The sequence below is a fragment of the Cricetulus griseus genome, chromosome 6 (genome assembly GCF_003668045.3).
Source record: "Cricetulus griseus strain 17A/GY chromosome 6, alternate assembly CriGri-PICRH-1.0, whole genome shotgun sequence".
Taxonomy (NCBI): Eukaryota; Metazoa; Chordata; class Mammalia; order Rodentia; family Cricetidae; genus Cricetulus; species Cricetulus griseus.
Genome location: NC_048599.1, coordinates 84,264,229 through 84,291,331, shown reverse-complemented (window position 1 = coordinate 84,291,331; position 27,103 = coordinate 84,264,229). Strand labels below are relative to the sequence as shown.

Here is a 27,103-nt window from a genome sequence, read left to right as displayed (position 1 = left end):
ACTGTAGCAGAGTAGACACTGCTTCATCTTACCAGCTACCCCAGGGAGACCCTTCTGTCAGACCCCGTGGGCATTTGCCTCTGCCTGTCTGGTTACCCAAGAATAGACTCCACTCACCTCTGCAGGCCTTTCTGTTGCCTGTCAAAGAAAACTCTTCTCCATTTTAAAGCCAGTGAAGCCTTCCTATTGTCCCTCTCTCCTCTACTTTTGTGGCTTTATTGAGTTATAATTGGCAAATAAAAATTATATATGTTGAAGGCATGTAATGTAATATTCTGATGTCTGAATATGGTATAAAATGATTGTTGTAATCAAACTAATTAGCCTACATATCATCTCAGGTAGTAACCTTTTTATTAGTGGTATGGATTTACTCTTTGCAAATTACAAGTGTACAATGTCATATTATTAATTATAGTCACCATTTCGAAGTCTTTCCTACCAAATTCCCTCCCTCAGTAAGTCTGTATTTATTTTTATTTGACAGTCTGATCTGAGATCAGAAAGGACAGTAGGTGCTAAGTAGATGAAGAAGGGAGAAATACTGCAGATAAGGGAACAACATGGATAAAGGTCCTGAGGTATGTGGGAACACCGAGGATGGTGCCAGCAGATTAGAGTGTGTAATGAGATAAGTACCAGTTAAGCATCCAGTTTCCTCCTGCCCCTGCGCACATTCATTTTCAGATGGAGCTGCCTCCTTTACAGCAGCAAAATGACCAATCAAACCCTTCCTTTTGCAAAGGAGAGGGGAATCATGAAGGCTGCCTCTTGGCCATGATGCCTCCTCTCAGCTCACTTTGACCTGAGCTGCATGCTTGTCACTACCCAATATGAAGGGATTACTGATGTGATCCAGACCAACAACAATTCACCCCTGGACTGGGGCAGGACCTGGCTGCAGGGAGGAGTCATAGGTACTTTCTCAGCAGGAAGAGGGAATCATGGGTAGATTGCAGTGCTGTTACCAACTGAGTGTGCCTTTCCTACCTATTAACATGATTATGATGGGTCCTCTGGTAGTAGATCAGTACTTATCCCTAGTCCACTCCACATAGAGGGATACTCTCTCAGCCTAGACACATGGGGGAGGGTCTAGGCCCTGCTCCAAATGATATGACAGACTTTTCAGATCTCCCATGGAAGGCCTCACCCTCCCTGGGGAGCAGAAAGGGAATGGGATAGGGGTGGAGGGGGGCAGGGAAGGAGGGAAGGGAGAGAGAACTTGGATTGACGTGTAAAACAAGCTTGTTTCTAATTTAAATAAAAATAACAAATTAAAAAAATTATCATTATGAGACCTGAGGGATTTGGGGAGCAAATCCGTAGGCTACAATTAACCACTTCACTCTTTCAGAACAAATCACGAACACCCCCATCCTCAGCATTTTTCAGGATAACAGCCTGCCTTGCTGCTAGTCTCTCATTCACAGTTATTATCACAGTAGCAACACCAACCACAGAACAGGTCTCTCAGACGTTCTGTCAAGTAGCAAGAAGACAGTAAAGAAGGTTGTGGAACACCCTAGTCCCCCACCCCCACCCCAAAGTCCAGAGTTGCAGGATATTTAAACAAACTGTGTAAAGATGTATTACTGTTTTACCTTGCCTGCCTAAGGCATCTGATTGGTTTAATAAAGAGCCAAAAGGCCAATAGCTAGGCAGGAGAGGATAGGTAGGATTTCAGGGGGAGAGAAGAATCCGAAGTGCATGGTGAGACACCATCGAGACACAGAGGGAGTTGGGAACACAGAATGGAGGAGGGGTAAAAAGCCACATGGCAGAATGTAGATTAATAGAAATAGTTTAATTTGGCAGGGCGTTGGTGGCGCACGCCTTTAATCCCAGCACTCTGGAGGCAGAGGCAGGTGGATCTCTGTGAGTTTGAGACCAGCCTGGTCTACAAGAGCTAGTTCCAGGACAGCCTCCAAAGCCACAGAGAAACCCTGTCTCAAAAAACAAAACAAAACAAAAAAACAAAAACAACAACAACAAAAAAGAAATAGGTTAATTTAAGTTGTAAGAACTAGTTGGGAATAAGCCTAAGCTAAGGCTTTCATAATTAATAATACGTCTCTGTGTCATTATTTGGGGGCTGGAGATCCCAAAGAAAGTCTGACAAGAAAGGCTCATTACAGTTCAAAATTGTTTAGTGCTGCAGGAAAATGGTGGAAGCAGGCAGAGAGATCTTTCTGGAAGCTTGCCTCTTGTGGAGGTGGAGAAAGAAGGACATTGCTAACTAGGTGAGGCCATGGTGGCCTCTCACTCATAGACCCGCTGTCACCTTTGCCCGTGGGTCCTTTGTGATGCTCAATCTCTCATACATGTGGCAAGATTTCAAATAATTTAAATGCCAAGAAAGCTGCACACGGCCCTGGGCTACAGCTGGCATGTATGTTGGCCACACAGCCCACACGGTATCTTACAACCTCAGTTTCCTTTAAAGATCAAGAGACTGAATATAAAGTTTCAGATTTCTGGTTTCTTTTGCAAAATGGGAAGTTCTAGCAATTTAGGTCTGCTATAGTTTGGAGATGGTTACCCCACAGGTGCCTAGTGGGAAGATTTGGACAAAGGGTGACATCTTTAACAGGTGGGACCTAGTGGGAGGTGACTGGGACTAAAGCTGGTCTCAGGACTGGATTGGCTCCTGTAACAGGGGGTGGATGTAACAGTCTGGCCATTTCCAGAGTCTTTCTTCTTCCCTCACATGGCCACTCTTTGGTGCACACCCATGACACCAGGTAACATGTGACATATCAGGATCACTCCTGCCATATGTCATGCTGTTTAAATCTTTCAACTATCAGAATGAGGAGATTATGATCCTGTTGTCTTTATATATTGCCCAGAAGTAGGTTTTTGATTTAGCAACACAAAATGGTCTGAGACAAGGACACATGCTCAAATGATAAAAAAATGACAAGAGTTGGGTAGCTGGCCCTCCAGTCTGAACTGTCCAGTTCACTGCAGTCCCACTCAGTTTACATGTATGTATCTGGTTTTCCATGCTGGTGTTTTCATTAGGATTTCATGCCTGTGCCAATTATGTTCATCCTCCCAAGATGGCAGCAGGAGGGAGGGGGTAGAGATGCACTGGGGAGGTGTGGGCAGCCCCGGCAGTGTCAGCCCTCTCCCAGCAGACAAGGAACTGTCCCAGAAGGCCTCCGAGCTGAATCCCCAGGTCTGGGCAGCAGAGGGAATAAGCCTGTATGAAGTCACACTACTCTTCCTCTGTGAGCTAGATCATGTCTGCTGCTCATCCACAGCGGGCCAAGCATGCCACATGTGTTATCTCATTCTGTTGTTACCAGAGAAATCAGGGTCTCTGTTTGGCATTCTTAGTCTGCCTGTGCTCTTCCCTTGTCCCCTTGCAGCCAAACTCCTGGCACTTTTGAACCACTGCTCCTATATAGCAGGCACCATGTCTCTGTCCCCTTTCCATCTGGTTTCAGGTCCTAAATTAGCCCTTTCACAGAAGCTGAGGTGTGTGGGGTGGTAATGCATCCGTGTATGCTTTGTGCTGTTTTAATGGAAGAGTCAAGAAGGTTCCAAAGGACGAGACTTACTTCTTACAGACCTGAAGGCTGAGAGATTCAAGGTCAAGGGGGCAGTGTCTGGTGAGGGCTTTCTTGCTGTATCATCCATAGCAGGGGGTGAGAGGTGAAAGAAAGAAAGGGAGAGAAGGAGGGAGGGAAACAGAGAGACAGACAGACAGACAGTCAGACAAAGATGTGCAGAGAACCAGAGACAGAAGGACAGAGAAGACAAGAAAAGGGTAAACTCACTTTCTAGGAACCTACTCCTGCCAGTATGTGGTTACCTTTTGTCAACTTGAGTCCTGTGGAGAAACCTCAGATTCTCTGTGGAGGAATTGCCTCCATCAGGTTGATTTGTGGGCATGTCTATGGGGCGTTTCTTAATTAATGATTGGTGTGGGTGACACTTCTGGGAAGGTGGTCCTGAGCTGTATAAGAAAGCAGGCTGAGCCAGCCTTGGCAAGCAAGCCAGTAAGCAGAACTCCTCCATGGCTTTGATTCTGTTCCTGCCTCCAGGTTTCTGCCTTGAGTTCCTGCTCTGACTTCCCCTCATGATGGACTGTAAGCTGTAAGAGTAAACAAACCCTTATCACAGCAACAGAAAGCAAACTGGAACATCAAGCATCCCATAATCTTAGGAAGCTAAGGCAGGGGGACTGTAAACTCCAGGCCAGCCTGGGTGATACAGAAAGAACAAAGACGACTCCATCAATGGGCACACTCCACCTCCCAGTACTGCTGCAATGGAGATTATGGTGGTTTGAATGAGAATGCCCCCCATAGGCTTATATATTTAAATGCTTAATCCACAATTGGTAGAACTATTTTGGGAAGAATTAGGAGATGTGGCCTTATTGGAGGAGGTGTGTCATTAGCGGTGGGCTTTGAGGTTTTAAAAGTCCACACCATTCCCAGTTAGTATGTATCCCTCCCCCCCCCCACTATGCTTGTGGATCAAATGTAAGCCCTAAGCTACTGCTCTGGCACCATACCTGCCTGTCTGTTGCCATGCTGGCCATCATAATGGTCCCCTGGACCTGTGAGCCCCAAATTAAATGCTTTGTTTTGTAAGTTGCCTTGGTCATGGTGTTTTGCCACTGCAATAGGAAAGTAACCAAGACAGGGACTAAGGTTTCACAAGCTGGGGACACTGCTTTCAAATCAGCCAGTAGAGTGTGTAGGAAGCAACACTGCACTGGTTTGTCATTAACAACCCTTTTGTGCCTCCATTTTCTCATCTGCAAATAAGCTGACCCCTTAAGTGATCTGTAACCTCTTAACCCAGAACAAATTTCCTTTCACACTACTGCAGAGGCTGCATTAACTACAAGAAAACTGTTTCAGAATATTTGTTTACACTGTGTGAAGAGGTGTCACTATGATTGGTTTAATAAAGAGCTGAACAGCTAATAGCTATGCAGGAGAGAGTAGGCGGGACTTTCAGGGAGAGAGGACTCTGGAAAGAGCAGAGGCAGAGGGACACCTGAGAAAGTAGGACAGACAGAGAGACACCGAGAAAGTAGGACATATGGTACAGAGGAGAGGTAGCTAAGCCAACGTGGCAGAATGTGGATTAATAGAAACAGGTTAATTTAAGTTGTAAGAGCTAGTTGGAAATAAGCCTAAGCTAAAGGCCAAGCTTTCATAACTAATAATAAGTCTCAGTGTCATTATTTGGGGGTTGGCAGTCCAAGAAAGTCTGACAAGAAAGCTTCCTACAGAGAATATCTAATACCGACAAGTTAAAGGATTTATTTATTTTCACTGTATATGCATGTGGTGTGTGGAGTATGTGTATATGTGTGTGCCCACCAGAATGCTTGTCCATTCAAGAGGGCAGAGGGCACTGGTGGCCCTATCATGCCTCATCTTATTTTCTTGAGGCGGAGTTCAATAAGGTAAACCTGGACACCACCATTTCAACTAGAATGGCTGACCAACAAGCCCTAGGGATCTCTTGTCTCCCCCCACCAGAGTTAGGGCTCCAGGTGTGTGTGTGGCCATGCCTGCCTTTTTATTTGGGTGCTGGGTATCTAAATGCAGATCCTCATCATGTCCTGCAAACACTCTTTCCCACCGAGCCACCTCCTCAGCCCAGGAAGTTTTTCTGTGGAGTCACCCATCATGGCAGGGAGGGCATGCCAGAGCAAAGTAGCTAGCCTAAGGTGACCAGCAAACTAGAAAATGCCCTCACCACTGGCTTTCTCCTTTTATTCATCTGCAGTCTAAGGGTTGGTGCCACCTACATTCAGGCAGGCCTTCAACCTTTAGTCTCCTCTGGAAACACACTCAGAGACACAGCCAGAGTTACTAATCTCGCAGGTGTCCATCACAGAAGGCCAGTGACTTGGATAAATTCACCCCTATGAGCCTGGATCTTTTCATATGAAGACAGACTCTTCTCATCTTCAGAGACCCCACCTGTACTTACCTTATGGGGTGTATATATTTGGTTTTTTAAAAAAGACATTTCTCGCCAGGTGTTGGTGGCACATGCCTTTAATCCCAGCATTCAGGAAGCAGAGGCAGGCAGATCTCTGTGAGTTCAAGGCCAGCCTGGTCTCCAGAGCGAGTGCCACGATAGGCTCCAAAACTACACAGAGAAACCCTGTCTTGAAAAACCAAAAAAAAAAAAAAAAAAAAAAAAAAAAAAAAAAAAAAAAAGGCATTTCTCTCTGTCCTTCCCCGCCCCCTCTTTTTTTCCATTTTTTTGAGACAGAGTTTCTCTGTTTAAAAGCCCTGGCTATTTTGGAACTCACAGAGTTTGTAGACCAGGCTAGTCTCAAACTCACAGAGATCCACCTGTCTCTGCCTCCCAAGTTCCGGGACTAAAGGCATGTGCCACATCACCAGGCATAATATATTTTTTAATATTCAAAAAGCAACATGGTTTATGGCTGAGAGCGGGACTACCTGGGTTTGACTCCTAATTCTTTCCCTTGCTAGCTATGTGAGCTCAAATCAGGATCAGGGCACACCTGTCTATTTCAGGTGAAGCCAGTACTTTGCTCTGTAACCTCAGAAACTTCCTTTAATCTTTCTATGCCTTATTTTCCTCAACTGCAAAACAATGGGTTTGGGCAAGTTTAAGGGAAAACAGCATTTTTGAACAAAGAAAGATCAAGTCTGGAAAGAAAACATTTTGGGCCTTGTTTTCTTATCCATCAGTCTACTGCAGGCAGTATCTCAGCATGGGAGCTGCTTGGCTGCTATCCCAACACCCCATGGGGCTAAGGGCCCATTGCAATGGCCTGGGTGACATCTGACCCAGTCACACCTATAGACACCCAGATGTGAGAATAAGGTACATTCACAGGGTGCTCTGTCTGGAGGCTTAGGAGTAGCCACTGCTGCTGGCTATTGCTGACCTCTTGTCAGGGTGACTTCATGGAGCCTCCGATTCTATAAGAAACCCCAGTTTCCTTAAATTATCCACCCCGCACCCTAGGCTAGCAGGTTAGGAATCGTGCGCATGTCGAGTTTCTCCACAATTTAGAGGCTTAAGATGACCTGTAATTTCTCTAGATGTTGTGGGTTGGGTGGTTCTACTGGCCTTGCATAGGGGTATAGGGTGGCAGTATTCACCCACTGCCAGGAAGGGCTACTGGTTTGTGGGGTATATTCTCCACAGGGCCTTCCTACTCTGCTCACAGGTGTACATGGAAGCAGAAATGCCTATCTTACACCACACCTTAGAAAGCCTCCTTTGCCTTTGGCATCCCCATTCCCCAGCATTCTGGTAGGAGTGACTGAATCACAAGGTCAGCCCTGATTCAAGGACCTAATACATTTGGGTGTCCCACCTCTCAGGCTGGGAGCCACAGTAATCCTCCCTCCCTCAAGCTGTTGGTCATGTATGTGGTCATATGGTGGGCAAGCTAACAGCTTTGACCCTCTTCCTCATCTGAAAGAAAGGCCAGGCACTCTAGGCTGAGGGGGCTGGCATTCTTTTGAGTATGTGCTGTGTGACAAGCACTGTGGCTGCTGGCAGTCCAAGGTGCTGCAGGAGACCCAGCTCTCTGAATTCTGCTGCTACTTTTCTCCACACAAGCCTCTCTGAGCCTGTGTCCTTATCTGAAAATGGGGTTTGGTGATGGCTCCCACCCCACACATTAGGAATGGCTGTGGAGATGAGTGACAGATGGACAGCACTCAGTGCCATGTCTGCCTTCAGTAAGAGCACAGCCAGTGGTAGTTGGTACTAAGGGAAGCTTGAACTCTGGCCACCTACTCCCCAGAGTAGGTAGGTATATGGAGAATTCTTGTCCTGAAGAGATTCCAGGCTCAGGATGCTGCCTGCTGTAGCTGGGTCCCCTCACACTTGGCTTTTAGATCCCTGTGGCCCTCACTCAGTCCACACACATGCTGTATCTTGCTTTTTTATTATTAAATCACATACAACTCAGGGCATCAGGCCCCACAAACTTCATTAGAACCTGGGATTGTAGGAAGTAGGAATCAAAGGCTGGACACAGTCTCTCCATCTTTTTATGACAGGGACAAAAACATCAGACATTACCCCAAGGAAATGGGGGTTCTAAAGGCCCAAGAGAGGAGACTAGGAGAATGACAGCTACCCTGAGGTTAGGAGGGTGTGGTGCTGGGGTTATGGTCTGAGTGCTTCTGTCCCCAAATTTACGTTGGAGTCCTCATGTTGAAGGCTTTGAGGTTGACAGGTCATGGAGTAAAACCCTCATGAGTGAGGCTAGTGTTCCTATATGAGGCTTAAAGGAGCTTGCCTGTACTTCTGCAGCATGAGGATATGGACAGAGAGGGTCGATGGGTCCCTTCATCTGGGCTTTGCTGCCCCAGAACGTTATAAACCAACTTCTGTTCTTAGTAACTTGGTTTATGCTTTTTTTTTCTTTTTTTTTTGTGACAGGAGCCAGATAGGCTAAGTGAGAACCAGTGGGCTCCTTCAGCCCCAGCCCCAGAGAACATAAATGTCTCTTACTGTCATGAGGGGTTCAGGTATTCAAAGGGCTCTGTCCATGGGAACAGAGGTTACAAGTGGACTCCACTTCCTGCCTGCAGATGGAGGTGTTGGGGGAGGCCATGACGGAGAAGAGAAGAGTACAGAAAGGGAGTACAGCTAGGTAGCTGGGCCAAGGGAAGCCAGGCAGGTAAAGCTGGGGTTAGGGACTGCGGAGGAGCTCATCACCCTACTTAACCCGTAAAAGATGTGTGGCTCTCCCCCGTTCTAGAGCTGCAAATATGAAATGCAGAGGTGAATGTTTTCTTATCAGCCACCCCAGGGTGCAGCTGCCATGAACAGGTCTGCCATACTCATCCACACTGAAGAGGGCAGAATGGCCATTTCCTCCCTTGGCCAAGCTCCCACGTCCCTTCAAAGGCAGGCTGAGGTGTTCCTGATGTTAATAGCACCTAAGCTACTACTCTACCTGCCCTGGATCCCAGAGGTGTGGGGTCACCCAAATCCCTTCAATTAGTGGGATCACAACCCATCTCCCTTGTGTAGAAGACATCACTTCATCAATCCAGCCCCTTAAGGCTGCAGCTGGTCCCAACCCCAGAGATGATATGGAGGTAGACAGGCTCTAGGAGGAGGCAGGTAGGGGTGCCATTCCTGGTAGGGTTTTCCCAAAACAAGATGGGGCAGACAGGAGATTTGGCAGCTTTCTGACATTACCAGGAAAGACCCTGGCTCCTCTTAGATCATATTCCAAGGAGGATGTAAACAGTATTGCTCAGGGCTACACTGGCTAGCTCCATGGGAAGCCTTCAGTGCTGTGTAGGCCCCACTTGGGTTCAGTCCCAGGTCCCTGAAGAAGCTCACACCCCAATAGCACTCTTCTCACCCTCTTTGGAGCTGGGGTCCTCTTGGGTCTTCTGCATCTCCCAGCCCCTGACCCAGGTATAGGCTGAGGAGCCACCCAGCACCATCAGGTTGCTTGTCCACCACAGGAAGCTCTTAGTCTCTTCATAGTAGAGCACGGCCAGCACTGTCTGCGCACAGGCCTTGGCTGTGCCTGATACATTGTGGGTCAGGGGACTGGTGAATTTGATCTGCAGTCCTGTCACATAGCCAATGGCAAAGCCGAAGAGGCCACCCAGCGTCATCATGAGCCAGAAGTGGGCACTGTACAGATGAGCAAAGTCAAGGAGGGCACGGAGCTCACCCAGCAGAACCATCAGGGGCAAGAAGAGCACACAGGCATTGACATTGTTATAGAAGGTTAGGCGCCAGATGCTGTTGTCCACTGCTGGGAGCACCTTCTTGGTATAGATGGCATTGAGGGAGACGCAGAGGCTGGCCAGCACCCCGAAGATGGTGCCTATGAGGGACAGGGTGCCCTCAGCTCCCTCTTGGTCTATACCCAGCCAGAAACCACCTGTAGCAGACAGAGGAGTGACAAGGTGAAGAGGGATGAGGAGAGAGGGAGAGGGACAGGATTCTGATACCACAGTTCAGACTGTTCTGTGGCCCTTACCTCATCATCAACATATCCAAAGTCTAACTCCCACACCAAAAAATGGCTGAGGGAGTAGAGCCCAGAATGAAAATCTGTGTCTCCCCTCCCACTCCCCCAGCCACCTACATCTCCCCCTCTCCCAGCTACAATCTAGCAGGGGAATGTGTAAGGACAGTGTGGCCCTGTTACCTCTCTAATTATAATTGTAATCACTGTAATGAGGGCTATAAGATAACACGGGTGCTATAGGAGGAGGGCCAGGCAAAGTGACCTTGGGCAAGCACAGGACTCTAACTTGGCTTTGGCTCCCTCAGAGTGAGCATTTGGTTAGAGCTGCTTAAGGGTGGATGTTGCTTTGAGTCTCATAGGACTCTATTCACTTGTGGGTCACTCTCTGCTCAAAGAGCCTGCATAGCTTTCCAGACCACAGCATGGGGCCAGCACTTCCTCTCTTCATTTAGATCCTGCATTCCCACAAGGTAGAGGCTTACTGATGCCACAGGGATCAGCAACATGGAATGGCAGGACCATCACAGGCATCAGAGAGATCTAGACTCTGACTGTTCTGTGATTTTGAAGCTGAGCTATTTGGGAGAAGTTACTTAACCTCTCTGAGTTCCAATTTCCTTCATCTATGAAAATTGGGGCCATGTCCTTGCTCCCATGTTAACCAATCTACTCTTTGTCTTGTAACTAAAATGATTTTCCTCCGTGGCTCCCCATGGCCTTCAGGAAAAACCTTACTCATTCAAATGGGTGTTCCCAGTCTGTACTCCTCAGGCAGCCACATGCCAGCAAGGACTTCTCAGTAAGGCCTGCTTAGATTGCTCCTCCTTCTCCCTACTCTAGAGTCCCCACAGCACTTATCAGAGATGGGCCCTCCCTCACAGGAGGAAGGAAGAGGAGACCCAACAGTTGGGGCCAGTTCCGGAGGCCGCAGAGTTCAGCCACTCAGGCAGGCTGCTGCGGTTCTCAGCTGCCTCACTATCAGGTACTGGTTACTTTGGGGATCTGAGCTCAGGTTCTCTAGTGACTGTACCTTCTTGCATCTAAATTCCCCACAAGGAGGCTCATGCCCTCTAACCCTGGCAAGGCTGGGAGACTGAAGTGGGATCCCAGGGTGCCTTGTAGGACAAAGAGGAAACAAGGAATACCAGTTCTCTTAGGGTGGATGTGTGGGGGCAGGTGGGAGTTCCCCATGGAGTCCCCCAGTGCTGTCAGCTTTTTATCTGACTCCTCCCTGGTCCAGACCCTTTACCGATGGATTCAGGAGCTGCTCAACCAGGGGGACATTTCTAGGGCAGATGTGCGCATTGGCCTGATCCTGACATCCAGAGTACCCAGCCTGGGCCTCTGAGACACCAGAGGAGACTAAGTAGGTCAAACAGGACAGATAAAGAACCTGAGTAGGTACAAATGAAGGTCACATTGCTGCTTGCCCAGGACTCTCAGGGAACGGATGCCTTGGTCTTTGTCACCCAGCAGTCACTCAATTCAATGATCTCAGGGCCAGATATGTTTCCTAACACATGCTGTCCTAGCCAAGAGCCTCTAGCTACATATGACTACCGGGCACTGCAAAGATGGTTGCAGAATCAGGTTGTAACTCCTGCAGTTGAGGAGCTCTGGATGTTTAAAAGTTCATCTGACTTTAATTTAAAAGCACTTTTGGCCTGTAGTTATTGTGTTTGACTGCAACATGCTAACTTCCAATGGGCAGGAACAAAGTAAACTGGCTTGAAGCACAGGCCAGGGAGTGTGGCCAGTCTGGGATGGCATCCCAGCCTATCTTACTTGTGGGGCCCTGGCAAGTAGCCTTGTTTCTCTGAGTTGCAGTTTCCCCATTTGTATGCAGACGACCACAGGGATGGCACCTCCCAGAGGGCTTCCGGGTAAAAGGGGATAATGATCAGCAGGACATTCACATCTGGGAAAATAGTTAAAGCCTCTTGAAAGCACACATATATTGGACCAGTGAAATGGCTCAGTGGGTAAAGGGATTTGTGCCAATCCTGATGACCTGAGTTCAGACCTCAGCACCCATGTGGTGGGAGAAAGGACCAATTCTTAAGTTGTCCCCTTATCTCCACCCATACACTGTGGTGGCCCCCCAAACACACACACATAAAAAGTAAGAATAAAACTTAAAACATATGTCTACCCACTATTTCAAATGTTACCTCAAGGTAGCAATGTCAGATGTGTTGTCCTCTTTAAAGAGAACTGGACAGACAGGATCCTGGAACTCTTGAGAAGGAACAGTGGCATGGTGGTCATAGTGTGATCTATGGAGGTAACTGCTTATGTTTAAATCCCAGCTATGTCAGTGATTATTAGCTGTGTGATCCTGGTCAAGCTACTTAGCCTCTCTGTGCCTTGGTTTTCCCTCTGTAAAATTCGGATATATTTTACCTTGTAATAGGGATTAGTTGAGTTAATGTGGATCCAATGCTTAGATCTGAGTACCTGGCACATTTTAATCATGCAAGTGGCGAGAGCCATCTTTGCTGTAGTTGCTGCTAACATTATTTTCACCCTGGCTGGGTCCCTAACTTGTTGAATGACCATAAGGAAGTTATTTGTTTTCTACAGGGCTCTTCCTGTAACTGCTGATGCAAGGGACCTGGGACAGTAAGTAAAGGTACCTACAGTGTTGACCTTTAGGGCTTCAGTTCGATGCCCATCCTGCTCCCACAGCCCCCGGGCCCCACTCACCAATGATGATGCCACATGTGAGCAGGGCATAGAAGGAAGTGGTCTGTTTGAGCAGCAGGTAGGACAGAAGCACATTGAACACGGTGGTGAGCGAGCGCCCCACGTTGTAGAAGGCCACCCCTACGTACTTGAGGCAGAGGTTATTGAAACTTATCATGCCGATGAAGACTACCGACAGTGGCAGCACGCTGCGGGCCACCTTAAGGTCCAGGTTCAGGGTGGGGAAGTCAACGGTGCCAGGGCAGCAGGTGGCCAGAGTGCTGAGGCCCTTGCACAGCAGAGAGGTCACCAGGCATTGGTAGAAAGTGACGAAGATAGGGGTGTCCAGCTGCAGGGAGGGGCTGTCCAGCAGGTACTTGTTGAGGAATACCATGGAGATGGAGGTGACCCAGTAGAGAGAGACGACCAGCGCGATCTGCAGCGCCCGCAGCAGAAACGGCTTGTTCCTGCTGTCTTCATCTGCCTCCTCAGAGGCAGTGGAGCCTCCAGTCAGCGCCATGCGCAGGATCCTGGACCGCTTCAGAGGGGCCCTGTTCATGGTGGTAGAAGAGCTAGGTCACCCCACGGCCAGAAGCACTCCCTGGTCTACAGGGCTCCAAGATGTTAGGGTCTGGGGGTACAGCCTTCAATTGTCACATGGCTTGGGTGAAGTTCTGCTTGCCAGAGGCACTGCTCCACATCGCGCTCGCTCCCGGGCGGGGCAGGGGGTCATGAGACAAGACCCAGGGAAGGGAGAAGGGGCCTAGCTAAGGGTGTGAGCCTTGACAGCCATGGCCGGCTGGACCACAGGGGCTGTTGCCTAATAGGGACGAGTCGAGGGGAGAAAGGAAGGGAGAGGGACAGAAGGGCAGGGTGGAGGAGGAAAGAACAGGTCGGGGACCGCGTGGGAAGCGGAGCGCCGAGAGGGAGGTGTGGGCTACGTGGAGGGCGGGCTGCGGGAGCGCCCGGAAGCGCCCGCCGAGTCGAAGGGGGGGAGGGAGGACTGCAGGGCGGTCACGGAGGTTCAGGGAGGCGGCCCGAGGGGCAATGACAGAGGCATGGCGGGCGCAAGGCCTCACCGAGGCCGCGAGCCGAGTGCTAGTTCCGAGTTCCGTCTCAGCTTGCCAGGTCTCGGGCCGCGTTCCGGGAGGGGCGGGCTCAGGGCGCATTTCCTGACACGCCTCCGGGTAGCCTTAAAGGGCCAGCTCTCCGGGCGCGCGTCTGGCCCTCCCGCGGCCTCCAAGAGCGCGCACCTTCGCCAGGCCGGAGCGCGCCGGCACGAATGCACCTGTGTCCATGGTCCTGCCCTCTTCTGGGACTCCCCGGAGGCCAGGGAAGGGGTTGCAGGTGCTAGAGCCTCTCCCAGTTTCTGGAAGGGTTCTGCCACTCCCTCCACCATCCTCTCTCACTGTCTGTTCCCCTAGCCTCTTCAGATCGACTAGACTTGGTCAAGTGCATCGACACCATCTTCCCAGAAAATAGAATACCACCCCTCCGCGTCTGAAGACCCCCCACAACAGCCCCTTGTCCTTCGACCCCTCCCGAACCCAGGTCGTTCGGGAAGACATTGCTGCAGTCCTCTCCTTTCTCCCTACCCCTATTTCACCCCTTCCAAACCTAGTCGAGAGGACCCAAGGTCCCAGAGACTCCAACAGCACTTCCAGAGGCCGGAAGTCACATCACCTCCGGTAGATAAAACCCTTTCTGGACTCCCACATCAGAACCTCTGAGCCCCTCAATGCAGCAATTCGGTGTCCCGGATCCCTTCCCATTCCAGAACGTACCGTCGGTCCGCCGGACTCGGCTCTGGAGGCCTGGCTGGTTCAGGGACCTGGCGCTCACCCCCGCGGTGCCCTCGGGTGTACCTGGCAGCGCCGCCCTCGGCTGCATCTGCTACGCGGCCCTCCCCAGTACGACTTCCTGCTCGCTGTCCCCATCGCTCGCCACGTCGGGCTCCAGGCGTGGTGGGGCGGTTACCCCGGGAACACAGCCAGAAGGCCCTTTGCCCTATCTAAGGCCGACCCTGTCTTCCCCCTTCCGCCCCAGCCCTCTTGGGACGCCTCTGTCCTGTTACCGTCGCTGGCGAGTCCCTTGAGGAAGCTGCATTCCTGGCTTTGCGGGTCCAAGCAGGTGCTTCCAGAGGGCGTCGGTGGAGGAACCGCCAAATACCACCACTACTGGAGGAGGGTATCCCTCCCCATCCCGTGAACTTGACCGAAGTGGGCCACCCCCTTCAGGTCTTTTACTCTTGAGCTGGGAGGGCTACTTGTCTGTGCTTTCTTCCTAGCACCAATGTTGGGGCGGACAGGTTTGCCCCAGACTGAGCCAGCAACATTTCGGAACTTGATTGTGTGGTTGACCATTAAGATGATGTGTTTAAACTATTTCAAATACTGTTATTTTACCATCAGCCGGGCCTGATGGTAAAAGACTTGTAGTCTCAGCTGAGGTAGGAAGGTCAAAAGTTCAAAAAAAAAAAAAAAAAAAAAAAAAAAGTCAAGGCAACATAGTGAGACCTTATCTCAAAATAAGAACCTTTTGTCTCAAAATAAAAAGCGAGTGTGGGCACACATAGAGACTTGGATGAAAGATTGGGGCTATAGCTCAGTGTTAGAGTACTTGCCTGGCATGCACAAGGTCCTGGGTTCAATTCCCAGCACAGCAAGGGGGAAGGGGTGGGGGTGGGGTCAGTACAATTTGTCAAAGCATAAAATTGAAACACATTTAGCTATAGATCTGCTGGTTTTCGTAGACAGCTCTACTCCACACTAGGATTGGAGTGGTATGGGTTCCTGCTGTCCAGCCTGAAGAGACCAGTGCTGCATTAGGAGAGGAAGGTTCCTGCAGTGTCTGAGAAGCTGTACATTGGAGCCCTGTGTGCCTCACCAGGGGCTGCATGTTATTTATGGTAACTAAGTAAGGGTATTAGGGGAAGTATTTGTGAGAACACTATAGTACCCACAAAATTCTGTCCTCCAGGGGAGGCTTTTTAAGGTACATGTCAGGCCTGCAGCTGGGGAAGGGAGCACCCATGGAAAACATTGCTGGGTCACAAGGGAGTTGGACTCCAGGCATTATTCATTACTCATGTTACCAATATCATTTGTAGCATTTTCCAGAAAGGAACTTGTTACAGTGACCTAGGTGATTATGTTGTGATTTCTGGGTGTCAGCCAGGGGGAAACCAAACCAACAGACTGTGGACAGGGTGGGGGTGGGGCTGGGGGGGGAGTTGGGGCTCTTTCTCTGATCATGAATGTCCCCTTACTGTCCTTTCTCAGGAGCTTACACACAGCAGCAGGGGATTGAACAATAAGAAGAAATTGGTTATCAAGCATTTGCCTTTTTTCGGGGGTCTATTCTGAATCAGGCAAGCTGACATTGATCTTCAGGAAAAACTGGTTTTTTGCTTCCTTGAAGTTGTTTGATTATGTGGGATTCAGTGCGATTGGCACTGTAATTAAACTCCAACTGGTTCAACCTTGATGAATGTAAAGTCAATGGACTCAGCCAGGAAATAAAAGTGTGAAAATGCCAGGGCAGGTAGGCCTTGACTATAATTCCAGTGTTCGGGAGGTTTAGGCAGGAGAATGGTCAGTTTGAGGCCAGCCTGGGCTACATAGTGGAACCTGTCTCAAAAAACAAAAGCAACAGGGCTAGAAAGGTGGCTTAGTGGGTAAGGGTGCCGCCTCTGCAAGCATGAGGGCAATGAGTCCAGATTCTCAGGTTGCACATAAAAAATTGGGTGTTGAGGAGCAATCTTTGTACACTATAAATATGTATTATTCTCATTGGTTAATAAACAGCTGACTGGCCTATAGCTGGGCAGGAGAGCCAGACTAGGAGAATTCTGGGATAAAGGGCAGAACCAGAGGCATCACCAGCCAGAGACAGAAGAAGCAGGACTTGAACAAGCCATGAACCACATGGCAGCAAGTAAAGGGATGGAAATGAGTTAATTTAAAATGTAAGAGTTAGCCAGTAACAAGACTGAGCTATTAACCAATCATTTATAATTAATATTGAGTCTCCGTGTCAGTTATTTGGGAACTGGTGGGCAGGAAAGAAAGGTCCACCTACAACTGTCTTGCGTAAATCAGCTTTAAAGTTAGGTGTAACATGATAATAATAGACCCAGAGACAAATATTGGAGTTCAAGCTTCAAGCTGAAGATCAGAAAAGCAAAGCAGCCAGCCACAGTTCTTACTCTACCTCAGACCAAAAGGTGATCCTGGTTCTACCAAACCTCAAACTGCTGCCTCTCCTCAGCATCCTGACACTTCAATGTTTTCCTATCCTCAATGTGGCTGGAGAATGAATGCCAGCTCTGAGACCTTGCTCCTGTCTTATATAACTCCCGAATGCTGGGATTGAATGCACATGATCCCAGCTGCTGGGATCAAAGGCATGAGATCGGTTACTCTTCACTCTTGTGTAGGTAATGGTAGACTTGAACTAACAGAGGTCCGTCTACTTCTTAATCCTGAGTCCTGGGATTAAAGGTGTGTACCACCACTGACTGCCTGGTCTCTATAGCTTAAGGCTGACTTTGCTTTCTGAATCCTTAAGCAAGTTTTAATAAATCATAAATAATATATCACTACAGTTGGGCATAAGATATGGGGGTTTTTATAATGGTTTTCTGGGGATGGGGAGAAGTTTGCATTTTGCTGATACTTGTGTCAGATACTACTACTTTTCTACTCCAAGAGGGTTTGCAAGTTTTCTGTAAAGGATCAGAGAGCAAACATTTTAACCTCTGGATACCAGATAGTCTCTTACTTGGCTCAACACTGAGTATTGAGTAAACACTCAATTTTAGTATTAGTAAACACTCAACAATTTTACTTTTGTAAACAAATGGGTACAGCTGCATTTCAATAAAACTTTATTTATAAAAGCAAATAGTGCACCAACTTTGACTCATAGGCTATAATTTTCTTCCTATATTATCTTATTTTTCTTCTTTACTAATATTACCCATATTTTGTAATCCAGTGTGCCCATCTAAAATACTTCCAGATTCTTTTGCAGCTAGAGGTGACCATGTGTTATCCTTTTGGATAATGAGTAGTACTGTTGTCTTTGTTGCTCTTTTTTTCTGCCTACATTCAGAACTGAGGTCTGGAAGGAAAGCACCTCCTGTGACCACTAGTCAAAGGATAGCATTAGGAGGAGAGTCAAGAATGACAGATCAGAGTAGGGGGAAATCAGGGGCCCTCAGATTTTCCCTAAAATCTCCTTTGCTCTGAGCTGCCTTCAGTTTATTGTAGGAGATAAATAACTATCAGTTAAAGCCACTGTGGGGCTGTTAGTCTTTGCTTTTCTTTAGCCAAACAGAGGTCTTATGGAAACAGTTCTCCTGTGTATCTGTGCTGCTAACCACTCATGTTGAAGCCCCAGAAAGGCATAGGATTGGATGGTTGTTGGGCCTGGGGCAACAATGCAGACTGTTTAGTTATCAAAGATGAACCAAATCCTCAGAGATGCAAGTAGGTAGAGGACTCCAGAGGCAGGGCTGATGTTCAAGGTCAGGGGCAGGAGAGCTGGGGTTAAGAGGGCCTGTTAACAGAAGGAGTACCAGCTCAAATAGCATATCTTTCAGGCAAGACTTGGAAAGATATAGAGATGAGAAAGGAGCCAGTTCTCACCCTCAGTTTTCTGCTTAGTCTCTTAGGTCACTGGATGCTGTGGTTTGGATGTTTTTTGTCCCCAGGAGTCTGTGCACTGGATATTTGTTTCCTAGTATGAAAATATGGAGCTGGGTGGTGGCGCACACCTTTAATCCTGGCACTCAGGAGGCAGAAGCAGGAGGATCTCTGTGAGTTTGAGGACAGGGCTACACAGAAAAACTCTGTCTTGTAAAACAAACAAACAAATGGAAAGAAAAAAAGAAGACATAAAATATGGGAAGTGGTGGAGCCTTGGAGAAGTGGAGCCTGAAGGGACATTCTTGGGCCCTTAGAAGGGATTAAGGTGGTTTTCCTGGAGCTCTCATCCCTACCCCCCAACCTTGGAAGTTATTCTGAGTGCTTTGTGAGAGAAGCTTGAGCTTGGCCCCACTCAGCTCTCTTGCTTGCTGCTCCATGCAGGGAACAGGAAAGTCTTCATGATCCCATATGTGCTTCTTGCTATGGCCTCTTCATGTTATGTCACCTACTGGAGTGTCCTCTCTAGAACTCAACAGGCACAGGTGCCACACCCGTGAACCACCAAGCTGTGAGGTGAAGAAATTTGTTAGGTTTATTAGCAGCTGCACCAGGCATTTAGTTCATAATCACAACTAAGAATTAACATGCCAGGTCTGGCATTGCTGCTGCTTGTCCTACTACTGAAGGATATGCCTGGGCTCCAATTGTCCCAATCCTTAGGGTACCTGCTACGGGCAACTTGGTAGCTCTACACCTGATCCACTGCCCGGTCTTTTCCTCCTGCTTCATCATCCACTGGTTTTATCTCCCACCAAATCTGTGAGCTCCCTGGTGATAGAGAGTGTGCTGAGATAGTGATGACTAACAGTTACTCTCACAGGCTACCCTGTGGCCTCAGCACTATACACAACAACTCTCATTTGCCTCATTTTCTAGAAGGTAAACCAAGGGACTAGGGGTGTGGCTCAGTTGGAAGAGAGTTTGCCTTGTATGTGCAAGGCCCTGGATTTCATCCTCAGTCCTGCATAAAACAGGGCATAGAGATATACACCACTAATCAGAGCATATGTGAAGGGGAGCTAGGAGAATAAGATCTTCAGCTATTTAGCAAGTCCAGGCCAGCCTGGGTTGGTTACACAAGACAAGAGAGAGAGAAATATATATATATATATATATATATATATATATATATATATATATAGAGAGAGAGAGAGAGAGAGAGAGAGAGAGAGAGGAGAGAGGAGGAGGAAGAGGAAGAGGAAGAGGAGGAGGAGGAGGAGGGGAGGAGGAAGAAGAAGAAACTGAGGTTCAGAGAGGTAAGGTAAAGTAACCTATGACCTGCCTAGAGTCATGAGAGGTTGTAAAAGGCGGGGCTGGGGTTTGAACCTGGGCAGTGATTCACTAGCTACATGGTTAATGTTCTTCCACCTCCCCTAGTGTATAGCATTGTGCACTTCACAGCATTTCCCCCTTCCCTTCTACCCTCCCACCCTTCTCTCCTTCCCTTTCTCCCTCCCCCTCCCTTCTTCTCTTCCATCCTTCTTTTTGTGCTGGAGATTGAACCCTGGGCCCCATGCAAGTTAGGCAGGTTCTCTACCATTATCTCTATAGCACCCACACCCCATTTTTCCTCTTAAATTTTGAGAACTCGCTCTGTAGCATAGATGGCTTTGAACTTGTGATCATTCTGCCTCTGCCTCCTAGCAGCTGGGATTGTACCTATATCACCAGGTCCAGAAAAAACATTTTACATATTGGAAAAGCTCTCGGAACATCAGAGCTTCACAGGACCTTGGGGATGGTCTATGTCCCTAAGAAGAGAAGGGCAAGGGTTCAAAATGAGTGAATTTCTCAGGAGCAATTTCTACAAAGATTGAGCTCAGTTACTCAACTGCTCCCAGTCCTGCCAGCATCCCAGCCTTTGCTCCAAGAGCATGAGGCTGAGTTCCAGGAGCCTGCTGTTCTTTGGCACTTATCACGGTGCCAGGTACACAGTAGGCCCACAGTAAGTGTGCTTGGAATGAGTGTGAGACTGATACTAAGGCTATTAGACATGCCATTTTCAGACTGACACAGCTTTGGTATCTCTTACAGCATGTAGCTTGCTTAGCACAGCATAGGTGTACAGGGCTGAATAACACCTAACCCTGGATTCCTACCCACACCTTGGAATGGGAGCAGAAATAGGCTTTCTACAGCTGTGGCTGACTGAATTAAAAGGAACACATGCCAGTTCAAGGCAGGCCCTAAATCTCATGACTGGTGTCCTTATAAGGTGCTGCAGGTTTGGAGACAAAGGTACAGAGGTGACACTCATGCCAGAGGACACCCAAGAGTGGAGGTAGATGATAAGTGTAAGGGATCCACCTACAAGTTAACGAACTCCAGGGACTCAGCAGGTCAGGCATATACTGCTCTTGCAGAAGACCTGAGTTGGGTTCCCAGCACCCATGTCTGGTGGTTTACAACAGACTGCAACTCCAGCACCCAGGGAGCTTCTGGCCTATGTGGGCACCTGTATTCATGTGCACCTCCCCACACTTAAAAATAAAAACCTTAAATACCCCACTTAATAAACTGTCTCTATTTCTGTTTCTAAGCAATTGAAATTGCAGCAGGTTGCCTGAGACTCAGTTTCATATCTTTATAACGACTACAACAGTACCACCCACCAAGGCAATCTGCTCCTGCAGCTGGGGTTCTCCGGAGTGACCTGCCTGCTGACTCATCCCAGCATGCCCTTGTCTTCCCCAGTTCCTGGGCCTCCACTGGAGGTTTGCACCAAGTAGTTTACTTCTTGTAGTATCTGTGGCTATGAGGAATTGAATCCATCTCTAGATGTAGACACTTTCTTGCCTTTTTCCTTTAAGGGTTAACCCAGTGGCACAGTCCAAGGTACTGGCTAGATGAGTACCCTCAGGGAGGCAGGTTCACTTTAAGATCATGCGCCTTTCTTTTCCAGAAACTCTTCCCCCAAGTGCAGTCCCTGCCAGCTGTGGCACCATGAAGTTCCATGGGGTCTGCTTGCCTCTCTGAGTTCTGACCCAGAGAGGTGCTGTAAATGTTCCTTTTTCTTTCATTCTGTCTTTTAAATTATATTTATTTTATTTTTGAGACTATAATGTAATTACCCCCTTCCCTTTCCTCCTTTCAAACCTCCCATATACCCCTCATGGCTCTTAGATGCTTCCCAGAGCCTAAGTATGCTTTTAAACTCCCTAACGCTTTGGGCCTCCTTATGCTTCTTATTCTGCTGGCCAGAGCAATTCCTGAAGGTGATCGAGAGTCTAAATGGGAGGATGGTACAGTTATAAGGTGGAGAGTATGGGCACAGGTTGGTTAATCATGCAGTCAGATGTGTTCCATGTTCTAGAGTGGAATGAGACTCTGTTTGTTTGCCACAGGGTCCCCAGTACCTAGCATAGAGTCTGCCTTAAGGTGTTCAATGGAGGCTTAGTGGCTGACTGAACAAGTGGCAAGGTGGGGGTGCATCCTAGGAGTAGCCCTGAAATGGGAGCAGAGAGATGGTGTGAGCAGGGTTAGGCTTGCTTGCTTGCTTGAGAAAGGTTTCACTATGTAACCCTGGTCTTTATGTAGATTAAGTCGATCTGGAATTCATAGTGACCCACATGCCTCTCTCTGCCTGTTTAGTGCTAGGAGAAGTGTGTGCCAACAGGTCAGGCTAACATTTCTTTTGTAAGAATTCTCTTTCAAGAACTCAAGGCACTTCACAGAAATGACATCTGGCTTATAGTGCTCTAAGGACCTACTATGTCCACAAATCCACCACCTCCCATCAGCACCACCCCTAGGATCCAGGGTTTAATTTCAATGGACTCTGGGAACACAAGTCATATTCAAATCACAGCACCTAAGTTTCAGCCATTGGGAGATCAGATAGTTGAATGCCTATAGTGGTGTCATTTGTGAAATACCTGAAACTGGGAACAGTCAATGGTCCTGTGATCATGAAAGGAACATAACACACACACACACACAGGTGCACACTCATATATACACACATACACAACCTCTCACACACATATACATACACATACACACAGAGACACACTCACATATGCACACAGATGCACACTCATGTATATACACATACATATACATACACATATACACACAAATGCATACTCACTTATACATACATATACAACCTCAGATACACACACATGCATACACACACACACACACACACAACACACACACACACACACACACACACACACACACACACACACACACACACACACTTTTGACATAGGAGCTCTCTCTCTGTACATCTCAGGCTTGCCCAGAACTCAGTGTTGCATTGGCTATCTTCAAACTCAGGATAATCATCCTGACTGATCCCCTTGAGCACTAAGGTTGCTGGTCTACATCACCACACTCAGCCTTAGTTGCTTTTTACGTAGGTTTATAGCATGTAACTTGTTGGTTTTGTGTACATATGAGGGTAGGGGGCCTGTGAAGGCCAGAGGACAACTTATGGGAGTTGGTGCTAGCCTTCCACCATATGGGTCTTAGGGATAAAATTTGGACAGTCAAGGATTGATGGCAGTTGTCTTTACTCATCGAGTCATCTTGCCAGCCCTGCTTTGTTTGTTTGTTTTTGCTTTTTTTTTTTAAAAGATAGTGCCTCACTATGTAGCCCAAATGGTCTCAAACTCACAGGGATTCTTCTGCCCCAGGCTCCCCAGTGCTGGTGGGACAGAGATGCACTACCATGCCCAATTAGGAGACCCTATTTGAACAATCTAATTACACCAGGAATACAAACTGGTCATTTGGAAGTATCTTAATAGCTGATCATTTGTTTTTTAAACATAGAAAAGCGTAGAAATTTTCTTTTGTGCTTCATTTGAAGCAATTATCCCCATTGGTTGGTGGACACACTAACGCTTATCATGCTGGAATAAAATGGCTCAATAATTAATGGTAATTGAAAGCTGTTACTTTCTGTGTGAAAATAATAGTTACCTTTCAACTATTTAAATAAATGGGAAAATGGACAGACCGTTCATGTGAATACTAAAAATGTGTGTTAGCCAGATAACTTTAGAAGGAACATTTCACTCTTTAGAAACAGCAAATGTTTATATAAAATAAGACGACTAGGCCAGATAATTGAGATCCAATTACTTTTCATATTTCCTGTCTTTGCAGAATTGTTTGGCAGAATAGTATTTTAACATTAAACAAGAGAATTTAATTCCATTTAGATCTCTAGTCACTCAAGAAAGTGTCTATTTGCGAATTATTCATATTTTGTGGTATTAACTAAAAGTAAAATGTCTGCTTTGCCACCAAGATTTTTATAAGGAAGAAAAATTCTGATTATTAAAATAGAATGGGATCCATGGGAAATTAAATCCCAGTCAGCCATGATAAAGAATGTAAGAAAAGGGGGCTGGAGAGATGGCTCAGGGTTTAAGATCACTTACTGTTCTTCCAGAGGTTCTCAGTTCAATTCCCAGCAACCACATGGTGGCTCACAACCATCTGTAATATGATCTGGTGCCCTCTTCTGGCATGCACTGTATACATAATAAATAAATCTTTAAAAAAAAAATAAGAATGTAAGAAAAGAACCCTAGTTTTGTTTCTGTCGATGTTAGAAAATACCCTGATAAGCAGCAACTTAGAGTAGAGGGTTATTTTAGCTCATGATTCCAGGTTCTTCCACCATTGTAAGGAAGTTGAGGCAGGAGCTTGAAACGGCTGGCTACAGCCGCCATCAAGGGAAGGGAAATGAATGTGCGCATGCTCAGTGCTTAGCTAGCTTTCTCTGCTGTTGTGCCGCCGGGGGCCCCCAAAGCAGGGAATGGCGCTGTTGTCTAGGTCAATTTACCTCAGCAATAGGAAGAGAAAGTAAGGTTGACTTCAACACGGGGATTCAGTCTGTGACATTAGTCCTACAGTGATGGCTGGAGACTTCAATATCTCGCTTTCAGAAATGCATAGGACACAGAATATGTTAACACCATATACTAACTACACATGGCTGACTTACATGGAAACCGTCACCCAGCAACTCAAAATAGACATGTTTCTCACATAAACAGGGAACCTCACAAAGGAGCATGTGTTAGGCCACAGGAATATATTCTCCAACCCAAATACAACGAAACTACAAATTAACAACAGAAAGAAGGCTGGAAATCCCACAAGTATTTGGGGATCAAGCAAAGGGACAAAGAAGAAATGATATGTGAATGTAGAATACTTGAAGTAAATTAAAAGGAAATGATGACATGCCAAAACATAGGATGCAAGAAGAGCTCTGCTTAGAGGGACACTCACAGCCACAAATGGGAAAGAAACCATAGTCCTGTTTTCAAAACTGCCTGGGAAACTCCTCAGGAGCAAGGTGTAGCACCTGGTGCCGGTGCCACACCTGCTGGCATCAGAGTGGTGTGTGAGAACATGAAGGAACAAGGGAAGGCATGAAGAAATGGCTTCAGAGATGAGGAAGGGGCAAGGATTGATCCTCTTCTTTTTAAATTATTTTTTTTTAAAGTTCAATCTTCTCTCTCTCTCTCTGTAGACCAGGCTGGCCTCCAACTTACAGAGATCTGCCTGCAAGTGCTGGGATTAAAGGCATGCACAACCACTGTACGGCTTTTTTTTTTTTAAGGTTTATTTATGTTTTTATGTTTGTTTTGTTTGTTTCATGTACATCTGCTCACCAGAGGAGGGCATCAGATCCCATAATAGACAATTGGGAGCCACCATGTATGTGCTGGGAATTGAACTCAATATTGCTGCTCTTATAGCAAGTCATTCTCAAGGAAATGAGGGTCCCATGAGAACATCACTAATCCAACAACCTACCATAGCATCTAGAACAGAGCAATCTATGCAAACAGAAGGCTCACAAGCTTTAGCCTCAGAACTAGGCTGGGGGAAATGAGAAATGACCTAAGGGATGGAGATGAAGGTCTTTTACTGGGTGGTGAAATATTCTAAAGTGGCTGATGTTTGCAGATGTCTGAAAATATACTCGAATACTCTAAATGGGCAGATGGTATATGAAGGCTTTTTGCAGAGATGACGAAAACATCCCAAAACCATTGTGGTGATGTGCTTGGAGCCTGGAGTACACTAAAAATCAACAAACAGTGGACTTTAAGTGGGTAGGTGATATGTTGTGTGATTTATATCTTAATAATGCTGTTTTTAAAAGTCCTGAGAATTTATAAGTGAGTTAAGCAAGGCTGCAGGATATATGATCAATACAAAAATCAATTGTATTTTTATAAGTAGAAATAAACAAGTGAAAATTGAGGATTTTAAAATGTACCACTTAAAATAGCAAACAACAATGAAAAGCAACAAAACACCAGGAAAAAAAAAACCACCCTGAAAGGTTATGGATAATGCTAACAAAAGTATGTGCAAGATGTATTGCTGAACTTTGTCTCTTTCAATGAGACAAAGATCTAAATAAACATAAGATGTTCATGGATAAAAAGATTGTAAATGGTAAAGATTCCAGCCTCCTCAGTTTAATACATGGATGAATATAACTGATCTCTCTGAATTCTGTCAGTTTTGCTTTATATCTCTTAAAGCTTTGTTGTTAGGTACATATATGTTTATAACTTTGTCTTCATCTTTACACAGTCACATGAAGAGAGGGATTCAGATTTAAGCATGTGGATTGGTATGGAGAGGCACAATCCAGTAATCCATTCTTGGATAGGACATTCCACACTTCATCAATTCACTCATCTTTTGAAGGACATCTTGATGGCTTCCAGTTTGGAGCAACTGAGAATCAAGCTATTGTAAACATTTCCTCCTGTGAATGTGTTTTCAAGTCATTTCGGTATAAATACTTAGGAGTGTGATTTCTGGCTTGTATGGTAATCTTGTGTTTATCTGTTTTCTGAATGGACTCTCTATTTTGCATTTTGCATGCTCATTCACATGAATAAGAGTTCCTCATGCAGCTGGGCAGTGGTGGTGCATGCCTTTAATCCTAGCCCTTGGGAGGCAGAGGCAGGCAGATCTCTGTGAGATCAAGGCCAGTCTGGTCTACAGAGTGAGTTCAGGACAGCTAGGGCTACACAGAGAAATCCTGTCTGGAAAATCCAAGAGTTCCCGCTGCTTCGGTCTTCACTAGCATTTGGTGTTGCCAGGTTTTTGGACTAATCCATTCTAACGTGTCCTGGTATCTTAGTTACTTTTAAATTGCTGTGACAAAGCACCATGACCAAGGCAACTTAGAAAAGGAAGCATTTAATTTAGGGCTCACAGTTCCTGACCATGGTGAGGAGCATGGCAGCAGGTAGGCATGGTGCTGGTGCAGTAGCTGAGATCTCACAACTGGTCAACAAGTATAAGGGGGAGGGGTGATAACAAATGACATGGCCCACCCCCAAACCTCCTCCAACAAAGCCACACCTCCTAATCTTTCCCAGACAGTTCCACCAACTGTGGCCCAAGCATTCAAATATATGAGTACATGGGGGCCATTCTCATTCAAACAGCCACACCTGGACTCTCTCATTGTTGTTCAGCCCTACACCTCTTTAGTGAGACTCCATTCAACTCCATTTTGGGGATAAAGGATGGCTGTGCACTTGGATGGGCATTATCAAAGGCACAGTTGGTCTAGCACCACCTTGTGGCACAGATGGATAACCAGTTTATCCCTAAAAGTGGAAGTGGATGATATCAACCTATCAAGTACATCAGACCTAGTGGGCATATTAAAATCATATCAAGAAAATGAAGCTCAAGAACTTATGAGACACCCAGACTAAGG

General features: G+C 46.9%; 1 protein-coding gene and 1 long non-coding RNA gene across 2 annotated transcripts; one reads left to right on the top strand and one right to left on the bottom strand.

Annotated features, from left to right (window-relative positions):
- Positions 1 to 9,332: 9,332 nt before the first annotated feature.
- Slc35c1 (solute carrier family 35 member C1) lies at positions 9,333 to 13,226 on the bottom strand. Its single transcript, NM_001246808.1, is given in 2 exon segments — positions 9,333 to 9,892; positions 12,689 to 13,226. Coding segments are annotated over 2 exon segments (1,098 nt in total).
- Positions 13,227 to 25,331: 12,105 nt separating this feature from the next.
- Positions 25,332 to 26,183, top strand: LOC118238330. The gene is made up of 2 exons (XR_004770489.1): positions 25,332 to 25,466; positions 25,957 to 26,183. It is a non-coding gene; the product is annotated as an uncharacterized LOC118238330 (long non-coding RNA).
- Positions 26,184 to 27,103: the final 920 nt, after the last annotated feature.